This window comes from Pelobates fuscus, chromosome 12 (genome assembly GCF_036172605.1).
Source record: "Pelobates fuscus isolate aPelFus1 chromosome 12, aPelFus1.pri, whole genome shotgun sequence".
NCBI classification, from domain to species: Eukaryota; Metazoa; Chordata; class Amphibia; order Anura; family Pelobatidae; genus Pelobates; species Pelobates fuscus.
This window is the reverse complement of record NC_086328.1, coordinates 55,924,528-55,952,240: the sequence shown is the minus strand read 5'-3', so window position 1 is coordinate 55,952,240 and position 27,713 is coordinate 55,924,528. Positions and strand designations below refer to the sequence as shown.

Here is a 27,713-nt window from a genome sequence, read left to right as displayed (position 1 = left end):
GTGGATGCATGGAATAGCCTTCCAGCTGAAGTGGTAGAGGTTAACACGGTAAAGGAGTTTAAGCATGTGTGGGATAGGCATAAGGCTATCCTAACTATAAGATAAGGCCAGGGACTAATGAAAGTATTTATATTCCCATAGGCCTCTTCGCCTACAGTTAATGGTCCTGCAAGGCCAATTATTGCTTCGTTCATCAGAGGTCCAAGTCCAATCGGCCCAATGCATAGTTATAGCCTTGCATCAAATCATACAACAAAATACAAAAAAAAGGTGTAGCACTACATACAAATTAGGGTTCGTCCAAAATCTGAAGGAATGTAACCCCCCAAAAAAGGTCACAGTTGTGATGGTATATAGAAAAATGTCTGAAAGAGAAATTAAATTCCCATAGTGTAAAACTGTAATAATAAGGAACCACTCACATTTTCCTAAACTATCCACCAAGCTCAGGGATAATCGCTCTCAGGTCCGTAAAGGCGACCTTCCCCTTTTTCAAGTTACGTGGTTTCTCACGATGTCAGCTAGGGCTCAAACAAAGCAAACATATGGTGCAAAATAGTCTGGAGACAATAATCCAATATGAAATAAAAAGTATGTTATACTCACAAGGATGGAGCCACAATAAAGGCTCGATTTCATCACGTTGTGTAGTTAAGGACTACACTCCTATATAGCAGGAACCAATAGCCCAACAGATAAATGATAAATGTAAATACTTTATTGGATAGTCTTAAATAAACATTCTAATGGCCAATTAGAAACTTGCATAAAATAAAATACAATAAAATAAACTAAATATATATATCACAATAAGGGCATAACAGTGATGTATAAAGTCCCCAGGACGCGTTTCACCGAACTCCTTTCTTCTTCATCAGCTGGGTAAAAGTCAGAATACAATCCTCCCTCTATCAGGAGTCCTGCTAATATACCGTGTCCATGCTTTAGAAAACGATGTACAGCTGTTGCTTGGCATGCTGATTTCTCTCCTTTTTCGGCGGGCGCTGTGTGTGCTCCAAGCCTCCGTCTCACTACATTCCACTTCCGCATATGACATCACCTGGTTTCTATCAAACTCACGATGCAGCTGTTCATCCAATGAGGACCTCGATCTCTCACTTCGAGTGTCCAAACAAGTATAAAGCACCGTCCCAGGGACGGAGAAGAGACCAGAAGAAGTGGCAAATACAATCACAAAAATAATAGAAATGCACAATTAGCTTACACTTCACTCGTAATCATAATGTCACACATATATATATATATATGGAGGGTTGTGCAAAGGAAAACGTGTGCTCTAAATGTAACTAATACAGCCATTATCTTTATCTACAATAGTATCCAAACATGTACTAATTAACCTCCAATACCTATTAGCATTCAGTATCATTTCATGTAAATAAAGAGAAAAAAATCTTTATATAATATCTAATTCTGCAAATTGATCTTTACTCTTTCCCATCACGTCCATCCTCACATAAGGATACATTTATATGTTGCCAGTTGTAAATGTCTTTACATCCAATGTATCAACCTTCATTCAAGATGCATATTGATATATTTCTAAGGTAAAAGACAATTAAAATAAATCTTAAAACTGTATCTAAACCTTAATATAATATTAATATATTTCTAATGTAAATGACTGTTACAAGGACCCGATATATTGTTACAACCTGACTCCTTTCATTAAAAACCCTATTCTACTGGCATTCAGACCGTACAAACAGATTACACAAACTCTTATAAAGGCCAATTCGTCGGTACGAACGATGGACCCCCCCAGCCTTTGGCGTGTGCCGCCATTTAACCTCGTCACCTCTCGAAGTACCAAATGGCCGACCACCCTGCGAGCGGAGTGTGATGCTCATTTACTATGCCCCTCCCCCCCTCGTCTGCTGGCTTTATGACTAAATTTCCATTATTCTTCAGTTCTCTAAGTGCTTTCCTTTCTTGTATATTTAAGTTATCATGGAATTTCTCTTTAAGATCTAATGTTTTACATTCATTTAGGACTGTAACGGATCGCCTGGCACCCCGACTGGGTACCTCCGTTAATGGATGCTCCTAGTGCTTCCTGAGGACTCCAAGCACTCTGGCAGACACCACAATCATAGGAATGCTGTAGACCGTTGAATAGGAACCATACGAATAGGCTTGCACTCCTAGCAGTCAACTGGAACAGCATGCAATAAATCCTCCCCCCCCCAATAATGAGACGACACATCACTTTGAGGGTAAAAACAGGAACTCTGGACTGGCACATCCAGCCTGGCTTTTATTACAATGATACACATACAGGCCACACCCCGGGGGAAGCATAAAATAACCAATAGCATAGATGTTACCTCCCACACATCTCCTCCCCTTAGATTAACACTTAACACAATTATACAGTACACACTTTTCCCCAATTCCTGGATGTACCCCGAATACATATGATACACCCCTAAAACAGGTATCCCCTGATAGCCTTGATCTGGGTGAGCAACATACTCAAAAATCACCCAGATCGGACCAGGGGTTCGGGAGTTAGGAGCAGGCAAAGTTTTGACCGACCGCATGGGTAAAGTATCCGAAAACAGTTCCATGCATTTTGGCCCTGCAGTCGGTCGCGGAAAAGGGCATGAAACAACCGAATTGCCTGGGTTATGGAGCCTAAGGGGGATTCGCATCAATCCCCTAGTTCGTGGGTTTCTTTCTACCGAACGGCGCGCTGTTCGGTAGTTTCCCCACAAAATCCTGGAAGTCTGGAGGTCTCAGCGGTGCTTGCCTAGTCGAGTGTCCGATTTTAGTTCCAGACACTCGACGGCAAAACACCGCTGTTCGGTAGTTTAAGATGGCCGCCGCCACGTGTTCGCTTCCCGAATGGCGGCCACCCAGAGGACAAAGACCACACTGCACGGATTGCCAATTACCCGTTTGCAACATTGTTGCAAACGGTAATTGGAGGCACACTTATTCCTGGGTGGTCTGGTTGTTCGGTAGTTTCACTCAATATAATGAATGGAGGGATTCTACCGAACAATCAGATGAATGCTGCAGACATATAACCCAGGTTAACTGAACACATTATAACATATGTAATATTAAAGGCAGTATACTGGACTGTGCTCCACAGTCTTAAAGGGACAGTAGTCCCAAAAGTCCCAATATGTCCATAGATGCTTTTAAAAGGGCCAGCAGCAGCAATATAAAGTACAACATGCCCAAATATAGTTCTTTAAATGTACCAATTTTCCAGGGGCCATAGTCAGCAGGTAAGAGGCAGGCAGCCAGGCCCCTCCAATGCCCAGTGGCGAGGTGGGTTCCGCCACAAGGACCATAGTCTCAAACGTAATCATTTTGTCAGAAATCATCTGTTTAGGGAAGAAATTAGATTTCTTCTTTAGATCCGTGTGCTTAAATTCATTCTCCATACATACCTGTCTTTCCACTGGATTTTTAATAAAAAAACTTTTTGAGACAGAGATTTCTTTTGAACTTATTCAGATCTCTATACAGATCGAAGAGATTTTGATGTTTACTCGGGGCGAACTTTAACCCTTTCTTAAGGATCTTCACCTGTTCCTTAGTTATTACTGTTTCCCTAAGGTTATAGATACCCATCTTACTGATATCTCCGTTTAACTCTTTTTCTTCTAGTTCTTTTCTTTAATTTCTCTTCTGTCTTTCTTTGACTGATTTTCCTCCTTTTTTTCTTCTTGAAATGAGTTCCTTCGTCTTTTTTAATTGAGGGGATAATCTGTCTCTTGGTCTTTTTTGTGCCTCTCTATAAGACCAAAAATCCTGTTCCCCTCCTTTATCCTCTAAAACCTGGTAACGGTTCTGCACTTTTATGGGTTCTTGGGCATGAGGCTGATATCTATCTCTATCCTTCCTATATTCTGATCTATCTTGGTGTATGGTCGGTTCCTATCTCTATCTTCATACCGTCCACTCCCTCTTCTCTCCTCATTCCAGTCAATTTGTCTATCTTTCCGGGATCTTAAATTAGGCCTATACCTATAACTGCTTTCTTGTTCTTTTCTTTTATCTATATTCTATGTCTTCCTATAGGTCTGTTTTTTCTCAAAAACCTACATACAAGAAATATACAAGAAAGGAAAGCACTTAGAGAACTAAGAATTTTATAATAAGAAAGCGACAAGGATTTTGACAGACGTAACTACGTATAAAAAAATTGATGGCAAAGCTAAGTCTGAAGATTTAAGAAAAATGTAGAGAATTTTTAAAAAAGGGCCTAGACAGAGGAGTGCTAAACCAAAAGGAATTTGAGTTTATCAACATTTTACATCCGAAGATTCCGGTCTTTAACTTTTTACCTAAAGTGCACAAGGATGTCACCAATCCCCCGGGTAGGCCTATAGTGGCAGGGAGAGATGCCATTTCGATCAGACTATCCCACTACATAGATCTACAACTCCAACCTATAGTTCAGAATACGAGATCCTATATAAAAGACCGTATAGCGTTACTGAACATGCTTAATAATTGCGTGTGGGAAATAAACCTTTTATTAGTTGCGTGCGACGTTGCAGCCTTATACAGCAGCATACCCCATGAATATGGATGCAGAGCAGTAGCTCACTTTTTAAGAAATAGTTCGGATTATGTAGAAACACAGATTGAGTATATCCTGGAAGGCATTAGAGGTTAATCCTAGAAAATAATTATTTCTGGTTTGGAGAAGAATTGTTTTTACAAGTTAATGGGACGGCCATGGGGACCAAGTTCGCCCCCATCTATGCCAATTTATGTCATATTGGGAACAACACTTTATATATGATGGGCATAGCTAGGGGGGGGAGCTTGGTCACCTATGGCCGCTAGATTGACAACATTTTCTTTGTCTGGAAGGGAGAAATTCAACTTTTGGAGGAATTTTTAGTTTTACTGAATTCAAATACATGGGGATTTAGTCTCCCGAGTACCTGGAGTGAGCAAGAAGTATCATTTTTAGATCTGACTATTTTTATAGAAGAAGGAAAAATTAAGACGAATTTTTTTTTTTAAAGCTGTAGACGCCAATAGTTTTATTGAAAGAGAAAGCTGTAATTTTACTCCCTGGTTAGAAAATGCCACCAGAGGCCAGTTTTTACAAATTAGGCGGAATTGCACAGATTTGGAGAATTACAATGATCAATTAATGAAGATTAAACAAGATTTTTTGGACAAGGTATACGAGGAAACCAAATTAGAGGAAGCAAGGACATAAGTTAAAGAAACGGAACAATGTCTTAAGATATAAGGATCACGCTCAACAAAATATGGAAGGAGTGCCTATTATCTGTAATTACAGCACTGAAAATTATAAAATTAGGAGAATAGTAAATAGGTTCTGGCCCATTCTTCGCCAGGACCCGACTTTAGAAAAAATATTACCGGAAAAACCCCAATTCATCCACAGAGGAGTGAGGAATTTACGAAGTATGTTAACGTCTAGCTATATTAGAGACTGAAAAAAGAAAGATATGTTTTTTTTTGTTTTCTTTTTTTATAACAATCATTGTTTATTTGAATCAGCATACAATGTTCTCACAGCCTCACTTTCAAAGAAAGAAGAAAAGAGCACTCTGGCTGTGGAACGGCATAATGATCTTTAATGGGTTTCTTGGTCCTATGTATACTTCATACAACAAATCAATAAAATAAATGTTCTTTATTAAATATTTATTGCTCATTTCTTTTTTCTTTTTTTTTTAAATTCTTTATTTTTGTGGTGCATTTCAGTGAGTACATGCTCTTGTAATGCCACAACAGCAGTAGCAAGAAGGGTGAATAACATAGTTAAAACAGACATATGGCATGGATAGTTATTGCACACAAAAAGGGGGGGGAGGGGGGATATATAAGTGGATTTCTCCTACTTGGGAAGTTATTGCACACATTTTTAAAAGGTAAGTAGCATAGTTTTAGGCTTTCCAACGTGTCTATAGTGTGTGTAGAGCATTTTCATTGTTAGTTATTTAGACAGATTGGTAAACATGCATGAGTGTGTTATATAGCAAACTAGTAGGCATATAGATTAAGGTGACACTTATGGGTGAGATAGTACAGGCTTGTCGTCAGCCTCTTAAGTAAGATTAGAGGGATGCGTCCCGGCTACAGTAGGCAAACATACAGGTGCATAGCTAACGGGCTATCAGTGATGGCGTCAACATTAGTATTAAAGACATTAGTACAGAGCTCCTGGCGAGTTAATGCTGAGATAAAGAGCTTTGGGGACGGTACTATAGCTTATATCAGGGGGTTGGGGCCACTGGGTACGCAGAGATGTTAGAATCAATGATTACTGTGGGTAGGCAATCTAGGCGTAGCGACAGTGTGTGCAAAAGAACTGTGGGGCAACAATGTAGGGACAACAAGTTAGGAACCATAGAAATAAAATGGATGGCACATTAAGCTACTTGCTCCATGTGCTCTGTGGTACAGCAGGTAAAGTTCATAAGTCTTTCAGCCAATGCCCATAGAAGGGCAATTCCGTTTACCACTGCTTACTCCGATGGGGGCTTTCTCACGGGCCCTGACCTCCCAGTCGTTTGGCCCAGGCTTCTCCAGGCTCACCTTCCAGCTCTCTGTCCGAGCTTTGAGTCGCGCCTCTGCCATGGCGTTCGGCGGCTGGGATGTAGCTCCAGCACTAAGCAGTAGGGTAGACCTCCGTGTTGTGGCACAGGTTGCTACTGCGACCATAGAGGGTGGAGGTATGCCGTGCTGGCCTCTGGTTTTTGGGTCAGGCGTTGAGTGTGCTTGGGGGGGTTGCCTTACGCTCCTACTCCTGTGCTTGTGGAGGCAAGTGCTGTCACCCGAGCAGGCTGGCGCTCCCGCCCGCCATGATGATTGTTGGTGTCTGAGTTGCCGGGTAGCTGCTCTTGGGGCTCTAGGTAGTCCGACCTCTGCCTTGATCTGCTTCTCCAGTGGGGACCGGGATGACCCCCACCGGTCCAAAGGGGGCTAGTATCGTCGCACGTGGGCTCCAGGACCGGGGGGGGAGCGGCCGTCTCGCCCCGGCTCCATCTTCACGTGGCTTCAGATTTATATCTGTCGGTTCCATGTTGCTTCCCCAGCATGGGTAGTGCACCTTGGTGGGTCTCAGGGTTTCGTAGCCGCCGTTGTTGCCACAGCTTGTGGCCGCCATGCAGGAGCTCATGTCGCCCACGTCTACTTCTCTTGGCGGTTAAGCTCCACCCCAGAAAGATATGTTTTTTAATAAAGAAAACGTTTTTTTTTGGTTGTGGCCAGTGCTTGGCATGCAGAAGAACAGGGAACAAGAAAATAAAAATTATGCACTTTAGGAGTAAGGAAGGGAAAGAATATGAAATAAGAGAAGTCATCACATGCCACACGGATAATGTGATCTATGTGATACAATGCCCCTGTGGTTTAAATTATGTAGGAAATACCACTAGGGCACTCCATATTAGGATCGAGGAACATAGCAGAAATATAATGAAGGGAGCAGATAACCATAGCGTACCCCTCCAATATAAACTTTACCACAATCAATCTCCGTTTTTAGGACTAACAAGAGTGGAAAAAGATTGGAGAGGGGGGAATTTTGATCGGAAACTCAGCAAAGAGGATATAAAATGGATCTTCAAACTTAATACCCTTATTCCCTATGGGCTAAATTCTGAATTTGAAATCTTACGTTGTTTAGATTATTGTGTTTTATATAGTTTGACAGCTATTTTAAAGTTTTTTTCTAGATTAGTTTAGCACTTTACGATTTCACCTACTTAAGAGGTGTATTTTTATTGGGTAGTATTTTTTTATAATCCAATAAAAGGGACACAGAATTTAATACGTTTTTTATTGTTTATTTTTTATAATACACGGAGCCTCTCTTTATTGCCTTTTTTTAATTCCCCTATTTCTTTGTAGCAGAGGTTTATCTACTTAATACGTATACTCTCATGGGGAAGTATTTCTAATTCAGAATATAAATTTACAGAATAGAAAGTGACACAGATTTTTTGGGGTGTATCTTTTTAAGAAATAGAATCTTCCATTTTTTAATGTGCATAGATACAGTTTTAAGATTTGTTTGAATTGTCTTTTACATTAGAAATATATTAATATTATATTAATGTTTAGATACAGTTTTAGGATTTATTTTAATTGTCTTTTACCTTAGAAATATATCAATATGCGTCTTGAATGAAGGTTGATACATTAGATGTAGAGATATTTACAATTAGCAACATATAAATCTATCCTTATGTGAGGATGGACTTGATGGGAAAGAGTAAAGATCAATTTGCAGAATTAGATATTATATAAAGATTTTTTTCTCTATTTATTTACATGAAATGATACTGAATGCTAATAGGTATTGGAGGTTAAATAGTACATGTTTGGATACTATTGTAGATAAAGATATTGGCTGTATTAGTTATATTTAGAGCACACATTTTATTTTGCACAGCCCTCCATATATATATACGTGACTGTTATGATTACGGGTGAAGTGTAAGCTAATTGTGCATTTATTTTATTTTTGTGATTGTCCATACTAACCTTAACTATCTGCCTCACACCCTTAGAATGACTAACGCTTCCATACAAGGAGATGACCTGTCGGTTTCCAGCACCCCGACCAGATCAGGCTCACAGAGAAGGTATGCCATACCTGCAAGCCCAGCGTCCAGCTATAAGTCCTGGACAATCCCGAAAATTACCACAGAACTCAAAAAGAGGAATATCCCCTTCCTGGCCACAGCCAGGAAGGTTTAACTTTTTCGGTTGCTAAACACTCAGGAGGACAATGAAAGACCTAGCCCTAGTTCTGAGTTTAACATGCAAAACAGCCTATCGGAACTGCACGTCATGATGGCCTCCCTAGTGTCTTCCGTAGCCACTATTAATAATAGGCTGGATAATTTGGAAGCTGATAATACACCAACCATTCTGGAGGTTCCAGTTCCGATAGACCAGCCTGAACTTAACCCAGGAGGTAACATTAACCCCGTACCCACCAAAACTACCAACATTATAAACCCTATCCACCTCATTCCACAAAACCTGAAGTGTAACATCACAGAAGGGAAAGACATTAACCTGGCTTCACTACTGATAGCTTCTCAAGAGGTTATTGAGAACAGGTCATATACGTTCGATGACCTATCAGTAGCCATAAAGTCTAGAGACCCTAGACTTAACAGGAAACTTAACATCCCTGAATTCATTCTGGCCTTCGGACTATACAGAGACGTTATCTGTAAAGCTTTTCCCCTCCGTAGAGAGGAACTTGACTTATACCTCCATAAAATCATTGACCTGGCATATAAGTACGGAGGCAATGCCTTTTATGATTATCACAAATCAATCGCATCCAGGTCAGCCGCTTCACTCACCCAATACAATACTAACACCGACTGGGGTCAGTTAGACACCGAACTGTTTCTAAGGCATTTTGCGGGTCTCAAAACACCTTCTTGTGCTATATGCTCGTCAGCAGCTTATACGGTTAACTTTTGTTCTGACAACATAGCAGTTCCCTCTACCAGTAACGCCAAGCCTGAATATCAATCTAACACGACACAGAGAGAATTGAGACAAACTAGGAAGGCCAATTGTTTTCTTGGGTAAAGCACAAGTCTGTAATAACTTCAATGCCGGTGGTTGTAGTTACAGTGCTTGCAGACTTCTTCATGTGTGCTCACTTTGTCACAGGGCACACGCTAAAGCCATGTGCCCAAACAGGCTGTACCTTAAAAGATCCTCCACTCCAATAAACATTACTAACTTGCAACGCTACCTGTCTAATTATCCTTCTTTACATCTGGTAGAATTACTCACATCTGGTTTTACTGACGGGTTTCACACAGGTTTTATTACACTCCCCACGGGTATTTTGGAATGCCCCAGCCTACAGTCAGCACTCACAGACCCCAGTAGCATACAAGAACTCCTACTCAAAGAAATTAACAACGGTTTCATGATAGGGCCTTTCAAAACACCACCTTTCAACCCCTGGAGAACAAATCCTCTAGGCATAGCTATGGGGACATTTAATAACAAAAAGAGGCTTATAATTGACTTTTCAGCACCTCACTCTGCCACTATACCCAGCTTGAATGCACTAATTCTGTCAGAAGATGTCTCCCTCCAATACGCTAGAATTGATGATGCCATACAAGCCATCATTCAAGAGTAGCCCCAAAATATTTGATATCTTCGCCGAGACTTTAACCTGGCTCCTACTTAACAAGGGCAGATGTCCAGTAGTCATCCACTATTTAAACGACTTCCTCACCATAGAAGCACACCAAGCAGCCTACGTCACATGCTCTCTCTATTCAAAGATCTGGGAGTCTCTGTTGTCCCAGACAAAACAGAAGGTTTCAAAAACCGAGATTACTTTCCTGGGTGTAACACTCAATTCTGTGTCTATGCAAGCCAGCCTGCCCCAAGAAAAAGTAGACAGAATTCTCTCATATCAACATCTGCACATCACAAGGTTCTTGCACCAGGAAACCGCTACAGTCACTACTCTGGTCACTTAATTTTGCAATGAGAATAATACCTCAGGGGAGGTCTTTCATTTCCAGAATTCTCTCTCTCCTTCATGGGCTCCCTGACGATGACTCCACAACCCTTTTAGACATACCAGCTATAGCAGATCTTGAAATGTGGCATCTATTTCTGTCCTCTTGGAATGGCAGGTCGCTATTCGTCCCCCCCTATTTCTGATGATTCCCCGATAGTTTGGCTATGCAGCAATTTTTGGTAATGACTGGGTGTACGACTCTTGGCCACTAGAGACTACCACACTAGAACATTTCAATACCACCTCAGGACTATTCAAAGTATTCCCTATTGTAGCTGCTGCACACATATGGGGTAAGGAATGGAGAGGGCAATTGGTCAGGTGCTTTTCAGATAACTTGGCGGCATGTAAAATTATCAATAAAGGCCGCTCTCAGTCCATTACCATCATGAAATTGGTAAGGAGACTTACCTGGCTAGTGGCAAATCTTCAATTCTGTATCAATTGCATTCACGTACCAGGTATTCAGAACAACGCTGCTGACACTCTCTCACGCTCTAATTTACAGAAATTTCTCAGAGTCCATCCGTCAGCAAACGCGCAATCCATAGAGCCTCCGAGCTTCACAGACCTAATAATGCTTTTAATATCCTGTTATTTCACAGTAGGTCGCTCGCACAGGCTGGTTTATCTCTTAATACGAGGAAAGCATATTCAAGAGCATATGATTTGTTTAAAAGATTTGTTCGTGATTATTATATAATAAATGTTTTTTCCGTAGAAACCATGGTTGCATTCACAACTTTTTGCCACATATCTCTAAATTAGCATACAATACAATCAAACTTTGCTTAACAGGCATACAACACTACATGTTAACCAGTTATCCCAACAAAACTCAATTTCTAGCACCCTACCCAGTGAAAAGTGTCCTTAAAGGTATTCAGAGACTAACAGTTGATAATCCCATTAAGAGACTTACCATAGATAGTATACTGTTTAGGAGTATCTCTGATTTACTAGACAAGTCCCCTTTAGACCAGGTCACGAACCTAATAATCAAATCCGCAGCCTACATAGCCTTCTACGGTTTCTTGAGACTTAAAGAATTTTCTGTGGAGAAGGTGTTCGACTTTAAGTCATGCCTTCAGTGTAAACACCTAACTAAAAAACAGGACCACTGTATTCTGTCAAATGCTCATACCTAAACGAGCCAAACTGGTCCACCAGTAGAGATTAAAAATTACCCTAGCTCTACCAAATGGTGCCCAATCCGCATTCTGGATAAACTAGTGGAATCTCAACTTACTTCAAACCCTGATTCCCCACTATTGGCCATGCAAGGGAAACCCCCTAACCACCAAACAATTCATGCTTTACATCCGTACGTTATTACTCTGGCTAGGACACAACCCGCATTCTCATTCATTCTCGGGCCATTCATTCCGTATTGGAGCAGCCACAGCTGCCTCCGGAAACCATGTACCAACACATATCATTAAAAATATGGGACGGTGGAAATCATCCGCATACAACAGATACATGCATAATTCTGAGAAAGAAATAAGGTTGGCTTTCCATGAAATGTCTAAGTAATGCATTGCTTAATAAATGTATCTGTCTTAAAGAATTGCTTCTTATATTTTTGCCCTCTTTTACAGGTCTAACCTCACATCAGTTTCGGCACACCTCAACTGACTTTGCTCTTACTACATTTGCTCCATATTATACCATACGTCCTCTAAATGTGCCATACACACACATATATATAACGTTGCAAACATAGAGGTATGTATATATGTACATTTTACACAAAGGAGATGCAAAGAACAGAAATGATTGATTAATTGATAGAAAAGAAAGTTTGTGTTTATAAAATGTATAACCTGTGGCCATTCTCCTCCGGACATTGCACGTTTTTTTATTTCATTGATAGTATTCTTTCGAGAATTTGGGTCCACTCGTGATACTAACACAGGTTGAAGAGCCCGAAGTATTCCTGTAATACAAATGTAGAATCTCATGAGAGATAAACATGCTTTCATAATTAAAAACACTATATCTACTTGGAAATCATATAAATCGATTATCTATTAGGAATTAAATAAACTACTCAACCACAATATATCCCCATAAAATTACCTGCAATCCCACCAACACCCTCTCCCTAGGCGAAGGTGCCGTTTGAGCACCAAAACGAACGTCAGGTTTATTTAATTTTATTTTCACTTGCACTATGCACTGATTTATCACGTATTCTATTTTGATAATAGTGTTGGTGGGATTGCAGGGAATTTTATGGGGATAGCCACAAGGATAGATATGGAAGGTATTGGTGACTCAATAGGAGTAACCAAGTTACATACTATTAATAGCAACCACAAAGATGCACACAGGGAGAACAAGGAGAGGTTCATTCTATTTGGCATTCTATTTGGCAAGTATCTGCAGCCATGATAGATGGTATTATTACCACCCACGAAGGTGCAAACAGAGAGAACTAGGAGAAGTTTACTCTACCATTCAGCCTAGCATTTGGCAGGTATCTGCAGCTAGTATATTAGTTAGAACAAGCTATGGATCTATACAGCAATTATTATTACTTATTAAGGTGCAGGCAGGAAGAGTTGTAGGATTCACTCCTTTTTGTATTGTGGATTCCACTTTTTTCCTTGATATCCCTCTCCCCTCACTGTGGACACTGTAACCTCCTATAACTAGCCCTATTCCCCTCTCCATAATTAGCATCATTCTCAATGTGGCAATCTTTAGATCCCCATTTTAGGTTGTCTATATTGGAAGTAACTCTTTAGTGAATCTTTCCCTTTCTAATCCTGTTGAAAGCAGACCCCACCTTGGGATTGGACTAGATAATTGCTTTCTATTACTATAAAACGGACCCATAAATGGGAGTCTGATTCATATTCTTTAGAGGGATTATTGATACACCCATTACATTAATAGACACCCTAATTTAATTGATAAACAAATAAAGCCTAATAAACTACTGTATAAGCAACAAAGTGAATTACTCGGTTACCAAATTGTATCGATTTCCCTTCATTCTATCACAGCTGCATTCACTCTTAGGACTGTAAAGTGTTCCTTATAAATACCAATCTATGGATCTCCTGGGAGCTCTTGAAATCTAATCATTCTAAGTTAGTTGGGGTTAAGCTCTAGGGGGTAATTGGTACCACCAACACTCACTGACCAACCCTTACAAGTAATATCTACTGGATGATAAGGGTTTCCTAGTAATTCTTGAACATAATCTATAATTGAATTGCATTGATTGGTGCATCAGCCCATGGAATAGAGGATTGGGCTTTGGAGAGCTGGACCACTGGTTTTGGTTGAACAAAAAATGTTTGACCCAGAACCCATGAATGGTGCCTTTCGCTTAATAGCATTTTAACCTCTGCAACATTATAGTTACATAGTTACATAGCTGAAAAGAGACTTGCGACCTGTGGGGATATTTATGGGATAATAATAGTAAACAGATGAGAATTGCCCATGATTTTCAATTCTCAGATCCCAAAGATCGTTATCGTTATAAGTGAAATGTATATCATATCAATTAGTCACAGATTTGTTATAAAAATAGATAATATTTATTTTTATATTCAAATGATAATAATATAAGTAACATGCATGATAATAATCAATGGAATTTCAGTATAACATGAATATGCAATACAATGTGGCAATTTAAAAACATTTCCCAATTAACGTAGTTTAGAATATACAGCGTAGCTGTCAAGACTATTTACGACCCTTTCTTCACAGAGAAGGAATGTGAAAGTTTCACAGGGAGAAGAGAATTCCTCAGCATGCAGCTTAAAGCAATAAAAACTTAGCTGGCAGAGTAACCCTTTCAATGCTGTCTAGACCTCCTAAGTAATTAAGATCTACTCTTGTGTAATTTTGAATAAAATAATATTTAAACAGTCAGTAACCACTTCCTTGAATCCATCCAATTAAGAGAAAATCTACATGTTCTATAAGCTGATATTTAATTAATTTGTCTAACAGATATTTTATCTTATTTTAGAGCAAATCAATACAGCTGGATAAATGTCACGATATACTAACATGTGATATTAATTACATAAATACAATGTTATCGTTTTTACCTGCAGAGTAAAAAGTTTAAAAATGTATTCTTATTACTAAGATTTCTAATTATGGAAATCTGAACGTGCTTTTATCCAGTCATATATCATGCTATTAATTTTAATTAATTTTAATTAATTAATGGAAGCCAGTATAATTACCAGTAAATAGATATTCTCACCAGATGTTCTCAGGTAGCTTCAGGAACTTGTTTGTCATGGGTCTCTTTCTCTGCATTGTCCCTCCTGGCTCTGCCTTGATTACTCTGATTGCCCGATTCTGCCTCCTCTCTTCTCTTGTCTTAACTTTTTAAAGGGAAAATTCCTTAGGTGATAACCAATAGCATCACTGTGGGTGTGGTTCCTTTTTAGGTAACCATTTTAGTATTTGGACTGTAGATGGCAGTCTTGTCCCACTAAACATACCTATCCAGGAAAGAGTTAACTTTTCCTGGTGGGTATTTTGACGTAATTTACGTTATCTATATGGTGGCTATAATTTTAAGTATCCTTTCAGATGAAAGGGTCTTTCTCAGACTTTGTGACTGCATTTTCTGTAGTAATTCCTAATATGACAGTTTGTAATACTACAAATGACCCCTAAATACAATGGGAATCTGTTAGGTATAGAAAATAAAATAATTATTTAATCTTCCCTGTCACCTATGTCTGGGTTTAAAATGTATTCTATTCCATTAGCATTTAGACAGTCTATCCATCCCCCGTCTTCATGTCTTATCTATTTGGTTTGTTTATATTACACATTCCATTCAGCTCGGGCAAAGCAGTCAGTTTTAGAGAAAGGATAGAAATGTTGTGTCTCTTTGTTAACTTGAGAATAACAAAATGGAGTCTGGTCTGTTCAAATTGACTTCAGAATATACACTTTGTATTTCTATCATAGCACAAAATGTCTGCCGATATAAATACCCTGACAGACCATCAAGTTCAGCCTTCCTCACATTTATTTTTTGCTGTTGATCCAAAAGAAGGCAAAAAGTGAAGTGTTTATGTAGACTGTCTCTTTATCCAAGCAAAATCAAACTTTTCTCTCTGAAGAACATATGCTTCCAATAGATTATTATATATATATGTAGTGATGTCCCGAACGGTTCGCTGGCGAATAGTTCCTGGCGAACATAGCTTGTTTGCGTTCGCCACAGATGGCGAACATATGCGATGTTCAATCTGCCCCCTATTCGTCATCATTGAGAAAACTTTGACCCTGTACTTAGCAGTCAGCAGACACATTCCAGCCAATCAGCAGCAGACCCTCCCTCCCAGACCCTCCCACCTCCAAGACAGCATACAATTTAGATTAATTCTGAAGCTGCATTCCTTTTTTTTGTGTTTGTTTATTATACATTATCCTCCATAGCCAGTAACCTGTGTTTATTATACATAATCCCCATAGCCAGTAACCTGTGTTTATATACATTATCCCCCCATAGCCAGTAACCTGTGTTTATTATACATTATCCTCTCATAGCCAATAACCTGTGTTTATTATACATTATCCTCACATAGCCAGTAACCTGTGTTTATTATACATTATCCCCCCATAGCCAGTAACCTGTGTTTATTATACATTATCCCCCCACAACCAGTAACCTGTGTTTATTATACATTATCCCCCCTGTAGCGGAGAGCCGATCTTTCACAGCTATTCTCCACTAGAGATCCCAGTGAGGCTCAGGAACAAGGTGATGATAAGTCCACAGGCAAGGTTTCTAGCAGGTAGAGTAATACAGCAATATCCCCATCGCAATCCCAATAACTGGACGACACACAGTTTCAGGAGTAGTACTGACAAGCTTTATTCCACAGTTCCTTATAAAGCCCTCTCCCATGCAAGGGAGGAGGTTCTATCACTTAAGACATTATCCAATCTGTGAACAGTAACCTCCCACACATCTCCTCCCCTCCTCTAGCATCATAATCCCCTTATCATGTACATAGTTTTACCCAAGTTTTGGATGTACCCTAAATACTTGGGGTACATCCACAAATCCAATATCTCCAGATAGCCCTAGTCTGGAGGAACAACATATTTTAAAATCAGCCCATTCGGATAAAGCGTTCGGGAGTTATGGGACTTTAAAGTATTGACCGACCGCAGGGGTAAAGTATCCGAAAACAGTTCCATGCATTTTGGCCCTGCGGTCGGTCACAAACAAGGGAATGAAAACAGACGAATTGCCTGTGTTATAGAGCCTGGAGAGGGTTTGAATGAATTCCCTTGTTTGTGGGGTTCTTTCTACCGAACGGCGGGTCATTCGGTAGTTTCTATACGAATTTCTGGAAGTATGGAGGTCTCAGCGGTGTTTGCCTAGTCAAGTGTCCGATTTTAGTTCCAGACACTCGACGGCAAAACACCGCTGTTCGGCAGTTTAAGATGGCCGCCGCCACGTGTTCGTATCCCGAATGGCGGCCACCCAGAGGACAAAGACCACACTACATGAATAGGTAATTACCCGTTTGCAACATTGTTGCAAACGTTAATTGAAGGCACACTTTACACAGGGTGGTCTGGCTGTTCGGTAGTTTCATTCCCTTGTTTCATTCGAATGATTCTACCGAACAACCAGAGGAATACAGTACTTTACACACATTCAACTACCAATATAACCGGATACAATGATTTCTATGCATGTTCACACACATTAAACTAGCAATATGACCAAATACAATTATTCCCATACATGTTGTAGGACAGCCCGGTACCAATCCGCTACACTGCTCCCCCTTGCCCACAAGCCGGCATACACAGTCTGATCCAACACGGATCGGCTTGGGGATGTCCGGGGGCTCACGGATCATTTCTCTAAGTCAGTTTGTCTTGACAACCCGTCAGCATTTCCATTCTGCTTACCCGGCCGGTACTGGATATTAAAGTCAAAAGGCTGTAGCGCCAAACTCCAGCGCAGCAGCCTGGCGTTGTCCCCAGCTACCTGGTTCAGCCAGACTAACGGGTTGTGATCCGTGAGCAAGGAGAAGGGCTGTCCATATAAATAGGGCTGCAGTTTCTTTAGGGCCCACACCACAGCCAGGCACTCCTTTTCGATGGCGGCGTAGCTTACTTCTCGAGGTAACAGTTTGCGACTGATGTAAGCCACTGGATGTTCGCCGCCATCGGCCCCGACTTGACTCAGTACTGCCCCCAATCCAAACATAGAAGCGTCTGTGTGAACAAGAAAACGTTTAGTTGGATTGGGAGCTGCCAAGACAGGGGCATTTATCAGTGCATTTTTCAATTGTTGGAATGCCTGCTCACACTCCGGGGTCCAGTTTACTTGGCGGGGAAGGTTCTTACGGGTCAGGTCAGTGAGGGGTTTGGCCAGGGCGCTATAATTGGGAACAAACTTCCTGTAATACCCCGCTGTCCCTAGAAACGCTAAAACCTGGGTCTTAGTCCTAGGGGTGGGCCACTGGGCTACAGCCTCTACTTTGGCGGGTTCGGGTTTCTGTTTACCGCACCCTACTCTATGTCCCAGGTACTGTACCTCAGCCATTCCGATACTACACTTGGCCGGCTTCAAGGTCAAACCTGCTTCCCTTATCCTATCTAGCACAGCTCCTATGTGAGCTAAATGTTCCTGCCACGTATTGCTAAAAATAGCAATATCGTCCAGGTAGGCACAGGTATAGTCCTGAAATCCATCCAGGAGTCGATCCACCATCCTTTGGAAGGTGGCTGGGGCGTTTTTCATCCCAAATGGCATGACCTTAAACTGGTACAAGCCAAATGGGGTGACAAAGGCCGACTTCGGGATGGCGTCTGGGGCCAGGGGGATTTGCCAATAACCTTTACACAAGTCAATAGTGGTGAGGTATTGGCCCCTGGCCATTCTGTCCAGTAACTCGTCTATCCGGGGCATCGGATAGGCGTCGGATACGGTCTTCTCGTTCAATCTCCTATAGTCCACGCAGAAGCGGGTCGTACCGTCTCGCTTTGGTACGAGGACTACAGGAGATGCCCAAGGACTGTCTGAGGGTTCAATCACCCCCAGTTGGAGCATCTCGTCGATCTCCTTACGCATGTTTGCCCGTACCGCTTCTGGGATGCGGTAGGGAGTCTGGCGCATGGGTAGTTGCCCTGGGGTCTCGACCCGGTGAGTTGCCAGAGGCGTGTATCCAGGTACATTAGAGAACGTGTCGCGTTTCTCTTCTAATAGTTGCTGTACCTCGATCCGCTCCTGTGGGCTCAGCCGATCTCCCAGCGCAACCTCCCCTAAATCCCCGGACAACTGCCCATCCCCCAGCAAATCGGGGAGGGGTAAGCTGTCAAACTCTTCCGTGTTAGGAGCACAGATGGCGGTTACCTCCTCAGTACGCTCGTGGTAGGGCTTCAGCATGTTCACATGGAGCATGCGTCGCCCCCCAGTCCCTGTGCAGGGGCCGATAATATAGGTAGTGTCACATCTTTGCTCCACCACCTTATATGGGCCCTGCCAGGCGGCCTGTAACTTATCATGTCGGACAGGTTTTAAAATTAGTACTTTCTGCCCGACCTGAAAGCTACGGTCCCTGGCTCCCCGATCATACCATGTGCGCTGGCGGGTCTGGGCCTCCTGAAGGTTTTCCCTTACCGTCTTGGTCAACGCTTCTAGGCGGTCCCGAAAGGCCAACACATATGGTATGACGGGGGTGCCGTCTGTGCTCCGGTCTCCCTCCCAATGCTCTCTAATAAGATCTAATGGGCCTCGGACCCTCCTCCCAAACAGTAATTCAAACGGGGAGAACCCTGTGGACTCCTGCGGCACCTCCCGGTATGCGAATAGGAGGTGCGGCAGGAATCGTTCCCAGTCCTTGTGGGTCTCTGCGAAGGTTCGGAGCATCTGCTTCAAGGTACCATTGAATCGTTCGCAGAGCCCGTTCGTCTGGGGGTGGTAAGGGGCACTGATAATAGGCTTAATGCCACAGATCCTCCAGAGGTGTTGGGTGAATTCTGCGGTAAACTGGGTACCCTGATCCGAGATAATCTCCCTGGGTAATCCCATCCGGGAGAATATCCGCATGAGGGCATCCGCGACCGTTTCAGCGTGGATGTTGGTCAGAGCCACTGCCTCTGGATACCTGGTGGCATAATCTACTACCGTTAAAATATACCTTTTTCCTGACGGGCTAGCTTTATTGAGGGGGCCTATCAGATCCACCGCTATTCGGCTAAAAGGTTCCTCTATTATGGGTAAGGGGTGAAGTTTAGCCTTCCTGCGATCTCCCCTTTTTCCCACTCTCTAGCAGGTATCGCAAGTCGTGCAATATCTGCGTACTTCCTGGCTAATCCCTGGCCAGAAGAAACTCTGGGTTAGTCTGTACCTGGTGCGACTAACTCCTAGATGTCCGGATAGCGGAATATCATGCGCTATCCGGAGTAATTCAGCCCGGTACCGCTGCGGTACCACTAATTGTCTCCTCGCTATCGGGTCTGACCCCGTAATCTGCTTGCTTGTTTCCCTGTACAAAAGTTGTTTATCCCAGATAAATCTCTCTCCCTCCGCCCCGGGGGGACCCGTGACAACCTTGTCCCTATACACCTGAAGCGTGGGGTCTGTTGCAACTTCAGCTACAAATTCATTAGGTGGAGCCCAGGGGACACATTCTAGAGGGGGGGTAGGGTTGCTTAGCTGGACCTCCGGCAGTGTGTTGTGGTCCTGGGTGCGGGCCTGTTGTCGGGTGACTACAGGGTTGACCTCCCCTGTGGTGGGCGACTGGGGCTCAAAAGCAGAAGTGAGCCTCCCCAGATCGTTCCCCAATAAAACCTCCACCAGTAAATGCGGCATCAACCCCACCTCCACTTCCCCTGCCCCCGCTCCCCAATGTAAATGTACCCTTGCTGTAGGTAGCCGGTACACTGCTCCCCCAGCTACCCGGACGGCAACAGTTTTGTTCAGTTTTGCCTGATCTGAAATCAGGTGGCTCTGTACCAAAGTGATGGTGGCTCCCGAATCTCGTAACCCCCGGACTGCTGTACCATTCAGATATACGGTCTGTCGATGGTGCCGTAGATTGTCCACATTGGCCTGGACAGGATCTGCCTCGTGCAGTACCTCCCATTGTTCCACAGTGGTAATGGGGACTGCGGAACCATACGGGGTGGCAACTAGGTCCTGGTAGTGGTGGGCTGCGGCCGCCCGGGGTGGAGGTGGGCCTGGACGAATCCAGGTGGAACGGTCCCGCAGCTGTGGGCATTCCCTTTTATAATGTCCCCACTTCTGGCAGTGATGACAGGGGCCAGCGGTGGGTTCTCGGAACCGGGGCTGTGCAGCGGGTGGTGGTGGTGGTGGTAGTGGTCTCGGTGGAGCTGGGGTGTAGGTGGTTCCCCCGAATGTTTTAAAGGTTGCTTTTGGAGCTGCAGGTTTTTGTTGCCTGCGTGCATCCAGGTAGTCATCCGCTTTTCTAGCAGCCTCGGTGAGGGAAGTAGGGTTTCTGTCCCTTACCCATTCCTGGACCTCACTGGTTACTCCCTCATAGAACTGCTCCATCAGCAACATCTGTATTACAACCTCCATAGAACGTGCCTTGCTAGCTTGCACCCACCCGAGTGCTGCCCTCTGTAATCGGCATGCCCACTCTGCGTGCGAGTCCTTCTCTGCTTTCTTTAAATCCCGGAATCTCCGCCGGTATGCCTCGGGTGTTATAGCATACCTGGCAAGTATAATTTCTTTTACTTTACTGTAATTCCTTATTTCGTCATTAGGTACAGTCCGATATGCCTCTGCTGCCCTCCCGGTTAACCTTCCGGCCAAAATAGGTACCCAGTCCTCTGTGTTAATTTTATGCAGTGCACACAGTCTCTCAAAGTCTTGCAGGAAAGCGTCTATATCTTCCTCTGCCTCCACATATGTTTTAAAAGCCTGGTACGGTATTTTAGGCTTACCTTCCTGTGGCACACTACTTGCAGAGCTTTGTTCTGGAACTGTTGTCGCCTGTGTCCTTAGGATGAATTCTTGTACCTCGGACACTGTCCTGGTAATAATTTCTGCTGGGGGGTTTTCCCCATAAAGGGATAGCCTGAACTGAACCTGCCTCTGGAATTCCGATCCTTGTGGTGTTCCTCCCGGCTCCCTCTGTGCCGGAACTGAATCGCCCTCCATTCTGTACTCTGCCATGAGTTCTGTAACAAGTACTGCTTTCTTCTTATTGCTGGCTTGTATACCCCTTGCCTCTAGGAGGTCCTTTAGCGTGGAGCGTTTTAGCGCAGAAAAATCAATCTCCATCCGTACTCCATTTACGCTTGTTCCTCTGTGAGTCTGGATCCCAGCGCTGCCAACCAATGTAGCGGAGAGCCGATCTTTCACAGCTATTCTCCACTAGAGATCCCAGTGAGGCTCAGGAACAAGGTGATGATAAGTCCACAGGCAAGGTTTCTAGCAGGTAGAGTAATACAGCAATATCCCCATCGCAATCCCAATAACTGGACGACACACAGTTTCAGGAGTAGTACTGACAAGCTTTATTCCACAGTTCCTTATAAAGCCCTCTCCCATGCAAGGGAGGAGGTTCTATCACTTAAGACATTATCCAATCTGTGAACAGTAACCTCCCACACATCTCCTCCCCTCCTCTAGCATCATAATCCCCTTATCATGTACATAGTTTTACCCAAGTTTTGGATGTACCCTAAATACTTGGGGTACATCCACAAATCCAATATCTCCAGATAGCCCTAGTCTGGAGGAACAACATATTTTAAAATCAGCCCATTCGGATAAAGCGTTTGGGAGTTCCATGCATTTTGGCCCTGCGGTCGGTCACAAACAAGGGAATGAAAACAGACGAATTGCCTGTGTTATAGAGCCTGGAGAGGGTTTGAATGAATTCCCTTGTTTGTGGGGTTCTTTCTACCGAACGGCGGGTCATTCGGTAGTTTCTATACGAATTTCTGGAAGTATGGAGGTCTCAGCGGTGTTTGCCTAGTCAAGTGTCCGATTTTAGTTCCAGACACTCGACGGCAAAACACCGCTGTTCGGCAGTTTAAGATGGCCGCCGCCACGTGTTCGTATCCCGAATGGCGGCCACCCAGAGGACAAAGACCACACTACATGAATAGGTAATTACCCGTTTGCAACATTGTTGCAAACGGTAATTGAAGGCACACTTTACACAGGGTGGTCTGGCTGTTCGGTAGTTTCATTCCCTTGTTTCATTCGAATGATTCTACCGAACAACCAGAGGAATACAGTACTTTACACACAATCAACTACCAATATAACCGGATACAATGATTTCTATGCATGTTCACACACATTAAACTAGCAATATGACCAAATACAATTATTCCCATACATGTTGTAGGACAGCCCGGTACCAATCCGCTACACCCCCACAACCAGTAACCTGTGTTTATTATACATTATCCCCCCATAGCCAGTAACCTGTGTTTATTATACATTATCCCCCCATAGCCAGTAACCTGTGTTTATTATACATTATCCCCCCATAGCCAGTAACCTGTGTTTATTATACATTATCCCCCCATAGCCAGTAACCTGTGTTTATTATACATTATCCCCCCATAGCCAGTAACCTGTGTTTATTATACATTATCCCTCCCACAGCCAGTAACCTGTGTTTATTATACAGTATCCTCCCATAGCAAGTAACCTGTGTTTATTATACATTATCCCCCCATAACCAGTAACCTGTGCTTATTATACATTATCTCCCCCATAGCCAGTAACCTGTGTTTATTATACAGTATCCCCCCATAGCCAGTAACCTGTATTTATTATACATTATCCCCCCATAGCCAGTAACCTGTGTTTTTTTATACATTATCCCTACATAGCCAGTAACCTGTGTTTATTACACATTATCCCCCCATAGCCAGTAACCTGTGTTTATTATACATTATCCCCCCATAGCCAGTAACCTGTGTTTATTATACAGTATCCCTCCCATAGCCAGTAGCCCTGGTTTATTATACATTATCCCTCCCATAGCCAGTAACCTGTGTTTATTATACATTATCCTCCCATAACCAGTAACCTGTGCGTATTATACATTATCCTCCAATAGCCAGTAACCTGTGCTTATTATACATTATCCCCCATAGCCAGTAACCTGTGTTTATTATAAATTATCCCTCCCATAGCCAGTAACCTGTGTTTATTACACATTATCCCCCCATAGCCAGTAACCTGTGTTTATTATACATTATCCCCCCATAGCCAGTAACCTGTGTTTATTATACATTATCCCCCCATAGCCAGTAACCTGTGTTTATTATACATTATCCCCCGATAGCCAGTAACTTGTGTTTATTATACATTATCCCCCCATAGCCAGTAACCTGTGTTTATTATACATTATCCCTCCCACAGCCAGTAACCTGTGTTTATTATACAGTATCCTCCCATAGCCAGTAACCTGTGTTTATTATACATTATCCCCCCCATAACCAGTAACCTGTGCTTATTATACATTATCTCCCCCATAGCCAGTAACCTGTGTTTATTATACAGTATCCCCCCATAGCCAGTAACCTGTATTTATTATACATTATCCCCCCATAGCCAGTAACCTGTGTTTATTATACATTATCCTCCCATAGCCAGTAAACTGTGTTTATTATACATTATCCCTCCATAGCCAGTAACCTGTATTTATTACACATTATCCCCCCATAGCCAGTAACCTGTGTTTATTATACATTATCCCCCCATAGCCAGTAACCTGTGTTTATTATACAGTATCCCTCCCATAGCCAGTAGCCCTTGTTTATTATACATTATCCCTCCCATAGCCAGTGACCTGTGTTTATTATACATTATCCTCCCATAACCAGTAACCTGTGCGTATTATACATTATCCTCCAATAGCCAGTAACCTGTGCTTATTATACATTATCCCCCATAGCCAGTAACCTGTGTTTATTATACATTATCCCCCCATAGCCAGTAACTAGTGTTGTCGCGAACCCGGAATTTTCGGTTCGCGAACGGCGAACGCGAACTTCCGCAAATGTTCGCGAACCGGCGAACCGCGCGAACCGCCATTGACTTCAATGGGCAGGCGAATTTTAAAAACAACAGGGACTCTTTCTGGCCACAATAGTGATTGAAATGTTGTTTCAAGGGGACTAACACCTAGACTGTGGCATGCCAGAGGGGGATCCATGGCAAAACTCCCATGGAAAATTGCACAGTTGATGCAGAGTCTGCTTTTAATCCATAAAGGGCAGAAATCACCTAACATTGACACCTGTCCTCCAAGCCCAGCCCTGATACACACTGACACAGAGCAGAATAGAGACTGTTCCCCCTACATAGGGTCACTTGGCAGATATGGATTGACACCTGTCCTCAAAACCACTGATACACACTGACACAGAGCAGAATAGGGACTGTTCCCCCTACATAGGGTCACTTGGCAGATATGGATTGACACCTATCCTAATGATCCCTGATACACACTGACACAGAGCAGAATAGAGACTGTTCCCCCTACATAGGGTCACTTGGCAGATATGGATTGACACCTATCCTAATGATCCCTGATACACACTGACACAGAGCAGAATAGAGACTGTTCCCCCTACATAGGGTCACTTGGCAGATATGGATTGACACCTATCCTAATGATCCCTTATACACAGTGACACAGAGCAGAATAGGGACTGTTCCTCCTAAATAGGGTCACTTGGCAGATATGGATTGACACCTGTCCTCATAACCCCTGATACACACTGACACAGAGCAGAATAGAGACTGTTCCCCCTACATAGGGTCACTTGGCAGATATGGATTGACACCTATCCTAATGATCCCTGATACACACTGACACAGAGCAGAATAGAGACTGTTCCCCCTACATAGGGTCACTTGGCAGATATGGATTGACACCTATCCTAATGATCCCTGATACACACTGACACAGAGCAGAATAGAGACTGTTCCCCCTACATAGGGTCACTTGGCAGATATGGATTGACACCTATCCTAATGATCCCTGATACACACTGACACAGAGCAGAATAGAGACTGTTCCCCCTACATAGGGTCACTTGGCAGATATGGATTGACACCTATCCTAATGATCCCTGATACACACTGACACAGAGCAGAATAGAGACTGTTCCCCCTACATAGGGTCACTTGGCAGATATGGATTGACACCTATCCTAATGATCCCTGATACACACTGACACAGAACAGAATAGAGACTGTTCCCCCTACATAGGGTCACTTGGCAGATATGGATTGACACCTATCCTAATGATCCCTGATACACACTGACACAGAGCAGAATAGAGACTGTTCCCCCTACATAGGGTCACTTGGCAGATATGGATTGACACCTATCCTAATGATCCCTGATACACAGTGACACAGAGCAGAATAGAGACTGTTCCCCCTACATAGGGTCACTTGGCAGATATGGATTGACACCTATCCTAATGATCCCTGATACACAGTGACACAGAGCAGAATAGGGACTGTTCCTCCTACATAGGGTCACTTGGCAGATATGGATTGACACCTGTCCTCATAACCCCTGATACACACTGACACAGAGCAGAATAGAGACTGTTCCCCCTACATAGGGTCACTTGGCAGATATGGATTGACACCTATCCTAATGATCCCTGATACACACTGACACAGAGCAGAATAGAGACTGTTCCCCCTACATAGGGTCACTTGGCAGATATGGATTGACACCTATCCTAATGATCCCTGATACACACTGACACAGAGCAGAATAGAGACTGTTCCCCCTACATAGGGTCACTTGGCAGATATGGATTGACACCTATCCTAATGATCCCTGATACACACTGACACAGAGCAGAATAGAGACTGTTCCCCCTACATAGGGTCACTTGGCAGATATGGATTGACACCTATCCTAATGATCCCTGATACACACTGACACAGAGCAGAATAGAGACTGTTCCCCCTACATAGGGTCACTTGGCAGATATGGATTGACACCTATCCTAATGATCCCTGATACACACTGACACAGAGCAGAATAGAGACTGTTCCCCCTACATAGGGTCACTTGGCAGATATGGATTGACACCTATCCTAATGATCCCTGATACACACTGACACAGAGCAGAATAGAGACTGTTCCCCCTACATAGGGTCACTTGGCAGATATGGATTGACACCTATCCTAATGATCCCTTATACACAGTGACACAGAGCAGAATAGGGACTGTTCCTCCTACATAGGGTCACTTGGCAGATATGGATTGACACCTGTCCTCATAACCCCTGATACACACTGACACAGAGCAGAATAGAGACTGTTCCCCCTACATAGGGTCACTTGGCAGATATGGATTGACACCTATCCTAATGATCCCTGATACACACTGAAACAGAGCAGAATAGAGACTGTTCCCCCTACATAGGGTCACTTGGCAGATATGGATTGACACCTATCCTAATGATCCCTGATACACACTGACACAGAGCAGAATAGAGACTGTTCCCCCTACATAGGGTCACTTGGCAGATATGGATTGACACCTATCCTAATGATCCCTGATACACACTGACACAGAGCAGAATAGAGACTGTTCCCCCTACATAGGGTCACTTGGCAGATATGGATTGACACCTATCCTAATGATCCCTGATACACACTGACACAGAACAGAATAGAGACTGTTCCCCCTACATAGGGTCACTTGGCAGATATGGATTGACACCTATCCTAATGATCCCTGATACACAGTGACACAGAGCAGAATAGAGACTGTTCCCCCTACATAGGGTCACTTGGCAGATATGGATTGACACCTATCCTAATGATCCCTGATACACACTGACACAGAGCAGAATAGAGACTGTTCCCCCTACATAGGGTCACTTAGCAGATATGGATTGACACCTGTCCTCAAAACCCCTGATACACACTGACACAGAGCAGAATAGAGACTGTTCCCCCTACATAGGGTCACTTGGCAGATATGGATTGACACCTGTCCTCAAAACCCCTGATACACACTGACACAGAGCAGAATAGAGACTGTTCCCCCTACATAGGGTCACTTGGCAGATATGGATTGACACCTATCCTAATGATCCCTGATACACACTGACACAGAGCAGAATAGAGACTGTTCCCCCTACATAGGGTCACTT

General features: G+C 43.1%; 1 protein-coding gene across 2 annotated transcripts in view; it reads right to left on the bottom strand.

Annotated features, from left to right (window-relative positions):
* LPCAT2 (lysophosphatidylcholine acyltransferase 2) overlaps window positions 1-27,713 on the bottom strand; it is a 1,632,697-nt gene that overhangs the window by 1,019,786 nt on the left and 585,198 nt on the right. For both annotated transcript variants that reach the window (XM_063438673.1, XM_063438674.1), the window contains exon 5: window positions 12,379-12,491. In XM_063438673.1, the coding sequence (XP_063294743.1) occupies window positions 12,379-12,491 (113 nt within the window). The remainder of the gene's footprint in view (window positions 1-12,378; window positions 12,492-27,713) is intronic.